The following is a 5,354-nucleotide window of genomic DNA, read 5'->3' as shown; positions in this document are numbered from 1 at the left end:
CCATGACCCTCCATGGCTGCAGGGCACAGCCTGCCCTCTCACCATGGGCAGCTGGGGAACCTCTGCTCCAGCACCTCCTCCTGTCCTCTCTGCTCTGACCTGGGGGTCTGCCCTGTTGTCTCTCACATCCCACCCTCTCCCCTTCTGGAGGTGTTCTTGTTTTCCCCCGTTAAATACGCTAATCACAGAGGTGCTAATTGGCTTGGCCATGGCCAGCCGCAGGCCTGACTTGGAGCCGGGGGAGCTTCCAGCAGCTTCTCCCAGGAGCCACCCCGGTGGCCCCTCCCTGGCTCCCAAACCCCAGCACACAACCCAAGCACACACGGGGTAGAAGGGATCTAAGGCAGAGGCGGTTTCACCGCTGTGTACGTCTGGGTGAGGATCCGTGTAGCACGCGTTCGCCTTCGCACACGACCCTGGGTGAGGATAAGGGGCGCAGTGTGAAAGATAAAAGGCTCTTCTGTGCTCTCCCTGGAGTTCCAGAGGGGCTTCCTCAACTTATCTGCGTTATAGCTGTCTGCAGTGGCTGTTTGACTTCTTAATAGCATTAGGCGCTGATTCAGAGAGTGATTTTATGTTAAGGGATCTTAGCAGTAATTGCATTTCTAATGACATTCTCCGTGAGGAAGCCTCGGCCATGACTGTGATGAGGAAGTATCGGTGACAGGTAGGTCATGGCCGGTTCGGGTGTTTGTGTGAGATGAAGCCGGGCTCAGAGCTAATGGGACAACTGATCCTTAATGGCTTAATGTTGAACTTTTTCCTCTCAGTGGTTTCAGCTTAAAAGTCCCACCATATTGTGGATATTCTAATGCATAAACTAAAGTGTTAGGTTTCTTATTATTGGGACATTGTACGCTTCAATAATTATATGGGATCTGCATAGCTCTAATTTGGACAAGTCCTGAAGGGCAGTTCCTTTCCGCAGCCCCACAGATGACACCCCAAATGGCACAGCATTCTGTCTTTTGGATCGGGCTTTAAAGCATCCTCTTTACAAACAGTTCCCTTTCCATTGTCAGGGTCTAGGCTCACTTGTAGTTCTGTCTTGTAACTCTCACAAAATATCCTCTAGTTACTTGATCATGGGCTTGTGGGGTGGTGGTGGCACCAGCTGGGTGATGCAGAGAGTACTTTTTTGTTATCGTACTTCTTTGTCAGCTAAGAAGATTAGAGATGCATATAGAGCACTTCTGCCAGGTTTGAAAATGCCTTCAAATGGTGATTCTTGGCATAGTGTATGTTTAGACAGCACTGCTGCAGTGCATACTGTAGGATTCCCATTTTTAGGTTGTTTTCATTCTGCATGTGTAATCTCATTTATTGAAAGCATATACATAAATACACCTTCTCTCTTACACTTCCGCCATCCACCTTAAAAACTGGTTGATAGAATAGCAGGAAAATCGAACATATTTGCACTGGGTGTTCCTAAAATGATTTACATTCCTGCAGGTCATGGCCCTGCAGAGGATTTTGTAGCTGTCAACCCTACATGGGTTGTTTTTAGCTTTGCAGATAGCACAGGTGGGAAAAAGCCCTGAGAAGCTTTTTTGACAGAGGTGAAGTAAGTACAATGATACACAGACACCTATTTCTACCTTTTTTCTGGATAAAAAAGAAACCAGGTATGGTATTGGTTAGCAGCAGTATTCAGGTTGGTGATCAGGTGTTTTTCTAGTTCGTAGGAGAGTACGAGGTTAGGTTGAATAAATTATAATCTTATTAAGAGGATGTTAAATAATAGCACAAGATTGAAATAGATGGAAATGAATGAGTAGAACAAACAGTAAAACATCCGGAACTGTTAGCCTACATGTTTAAAAAATGCTTGGAAATTAAATATGTAGAGAAGGCAAAAGAAGACCAAGTCAGCATGGTTAAGGGTTTGATTGTTTAATTCTTTCAATGACGGATGTTTCTGGGCACCTTACCCTCCATTCCTGCCATCATTAACTAACAGCGGGAGGCTGAAGCCTTGGTGCAGGTCATCTGTTTTGATTTTAACAAGACAGAAATTCTATTTCTTCATTTCTGCCAAAAGAAATCTGCAATATCTTCATGTCATTTCAGTGCAAATGAATCTATTAAAAATGATAATTTTATTTAGGCCTAATGTATTCGGGTATCAACAGAAGCCTCTCATCAAATTCTCTGCGTTCTTGTGTCCTCATCAGATTCTGCCCACAAAGATCTCTTGGCAGGTTTGGACTTTCTTTTCTCCTGACCATTTATTCTGAGTTATTGAGAATTTTGACCCAATAAGGATATGGGAAGTTAGGTCAAATCTATGAAGGTTTTAAAACTATTTCTCTTCATTCTAAAAAAAAATGTAGATATATTATTGTTTGAGATAACTAAGTACAAAGAAGTGCAAGCAGCACCTTGAGGGTTTTTGTTCAGGGGAGGAGCTCTTTTGCAGTGAAAGGTTGAAGACGGAAGAGGGGTGCTTAATCCCGTGGAAGCTGGAGGAAGAGATGGTGAGCTGCGGGAGAAAAGTGTTTGGGGGGAGCACGAGGGCTCCTGTCTGTTGGCACGTGACTGCTGTCCTGTCTTCAAGGGCAGCATTTTCAGGAGCTGCAAGAAGCAGTATAGTTTTAGATGCGTGAGGAACATCTAGGCGGTATATTTAAGGGCACCCTAAAGGCACCCTTAGGATGAGATTGGCTATCGTAAGAGCAGCGAAGTGCCTGCACGCCCTGCTCAGCCCAGCTTGGGGCTCCTGGTGGCTTTTTGAGGCATGTCCAGGCGGGCTGGTTGACACCTACCCGCAGGCATCTCCTCAGGCTGGCTGCAAGACCCCCAGGTGGAAGGAAGGGACATGAGAGTGGGAGGTTGCTGTGGTCCACCTACCTCCCAGAGTACTTGCTATGAGCAGTACTGACCCTGCCTTCAAGCCCTTTCTGCTTCCTGTGAAATGGGATTTATATGAATCCCCAATCTGTCTGGATTTTACGTGGCCATTTTTGTGGTCGTTCTTCCCCTCTTACACGATGTTGTTGCTATTGACTCTGTTGTCTTTTTTCTGGTTGGATTTCCTCGGATAGTAATTCTCATGCTAAGTAATGGTGCCCCTGGTTTCATGGTGTGTTTGTTGTGTGACTCACGATTGTTTGACCTATGAGATGTATTTGTCCTTTTCCCACAGGTTTTAATTTGATGTCAAAATCATTATGCTCTCAAAGACTTAGAGTTCTGATGTTCAACAGCCAAAACTATTGATTTGCAATTGGCAGGAGGGTGTGTTTGCTTCAACTAGCAGTGCTTTTAAACACTAATTCCACTTGCTTTATGCCAAAGAGTCCCTGTGTCCCCTTTCAAACCACCTCTGTGTTGACTGCAGCAAAGCCTGCCACATTAAAAATGAAACAGTGTTTATGCCAAATGTTCCCCCACATATTTTCAAGCCTTTTAGCGGTGTTTGCACTTTGATTTTCCCCCTAAAAGCCACAGCAGTTCAGAGCTCCACTCGATGCTTTTTGCAAAGACGTCCACTTTCTCTTGAGAAAGGGCTACACTGTGGGCCGGTGCCGTGGGCGCTGGCTTACCCATACGCACTGTCCTCCTGGTGCCTGTGGGGGTAGGTACATGGGAGCTGCTTTTGCTGTGAAAGGGAATAAAATCTGGCCCCGGACACTAAGTAATCTGGTTATTTTAATCACTGCATGTGACTCTCTGAATTATCATCTGTATTATGGGATAATATGATCTCTTCGGTATTCAACAATGACTTTTTAAAAATTACCATATATATTATACAGAGCTAATATATTAAGAGATACCTTAAGGGTAATTATCAAGTGTGTAATTTCATCTCTAGGTTCTTATAATGATGGTTAATGTCATAAATGCCTTTTAATGAAATTATAGGCTTATAACCCTGCCTGACTATCCTTTGTGTGTCACATAATTAGTAAGACCAAGCTTTGGTGTTCATCTCGGTGTCACAAGGCATCATGTAAACTTCCATACTGATGGTAGATGGTTCTGTCATCGGAGTAAGAATGAGGCTAAGGCCAGGCAGCTTGAGTATATGTTACCTTATCTTTAAAGGCAGCTGGATGGGCTTGTTAACAAAAGTACTTCTAACCGAATATAGATGCTCATTAAAAAAATGGCCATTGATCTAATGCCTTATTATAATACTACATGCAAAATTTTAAGGGAGTGAAAAGGCAAGTGGGTTGCAGCACTTGGAATAAAGAATTGTCTTCCTTCTAATCCACTGAGGGCAGGGAAAACTTGTGCCCAACTTAAAAGCATTTGGAGATGGATAAGAAGCTTCATCTTGAATTGGAGACGCTTGCCTGGAACGTAGAACAGCTGGGATTGTTTCCCAGTCTGACCTAATTTCTGTGGGGGTCTGGCTAAATTCATTATTTTTTATGCTCTTCAGATTTCTTGCCTGAAAAACAAGGGCTGTAATATTTCTTTTCTTTGTCTCACATTTCCAGATTTAGAGTTGACGGAGCAAAGGAGATATATATGTGGTTTTTGTTGGGCTTTTTTACCTCTGGCAGTTACCATAGAATCATGTAGAATCATTTGCATTGGAAGGAGCATCTAATCCCACCTCCTGCTCAGAGCAAGCGCAGTGTTGAACTTCTGCCCTCTAGGCCGTTTTTTTACTGTGACTATTAATAAGGGAGCCAGAAATTTTACATATCCCATTCAAAAAAACCCTGTAAGGCTTATTAAGGTTATTTTACTGTTCTTTGTCCAGGGAATGATGTACCTGGAAGAGAGGAGACTTGTCCACCGGGACTTGGCAGCTCGTAATGTCTTGGTGAAGTCACCAAACCATGTGAAGATCACTGACTTCGGCTTGGCCAGACTTTTGGAGGGTGATGAGAAGGAATATAATGCTGATGGAGGGAAGGTGAGTGCTATACCTGTCTGGAAGTAAATATATCACTGTGACAAACCTCCTGAAGTTATTCTTTAGGGCAGTGTGTCCCTTCGGGACTATTATCTATGTAAGAAAGTCTGTCAGTGACTTAGCAAACTCTGTTGTGACAGCACACATAAAAGCCGCTCATTTTTTGCTCAGTGAGCTTCTGCAGGTGCCAAAATATAATTGTCTGAAACGTTTTCACACTCAGAAATAGGTTTTGTTCATATGCTTCAGTTTGTCTCTTGTTTTGAAGACTTCTGAAGTCAGCTCAGTGAGTGATGGATGTTCTGGGGCATTTCTGCCAAACCCCTTTCTCTGGTCAGTGGGGACCTCAAGAACTCGCAGTCTCATTTTCCCAGGCAAGTACTTTCCCAGAAAACAAAAAGGAAGGCCACAGAACAGGTTTGTATTTGTAGCATATGACAGCTGACGTACACTCAGCAAAGAGCCACCCCTTCCA

General features: G+C 43.8%; 1 protein-coding gene across 1 annotated transcript in view; it reads left to right on the top strand.

Annotated features, from left to right (window-relative positions):
• The window catches only part of LOC104514546 (receptor tyrosine-protein kinase erbB-4), a 98,810-nt gene that overhangs the window by 62,127 nt on the left and 31,329 nt on the right, over positions 1-5,354 (top strand). The window contains exon 2 of the mRNA XM_010158266.1: positions 4,724-4,879. Within this exon, the coding sequence (XP_010156568.1) occupies positions 4,724-4,879 (156 nt within the window). The remainder of the gene's footprint in view (positions 1-4,723; positions 4,880-5,354) is intronic.

Source organism: Eurypyga helias, unplaced genomic scaffold, assembly GCF_000690775.1.
Source record: "Eurypyga helias isolate BGI_N326 unplaced genomic scaffold, ASM69077v1 scaffold2889, whole genome shotgun sequence".
Taxonomy (NCBI): domain Eukaryota; kingdom Metazoa; phylum Chordata; class Aves; order Eurypygiformes; family Eurypygidae; genus Eurypyga; species Eurypyga helias.
Note: the sequence above shows the minus strand (reverse complement) of the source record. Positions and strands in the feature narration are given on the sequence as shown.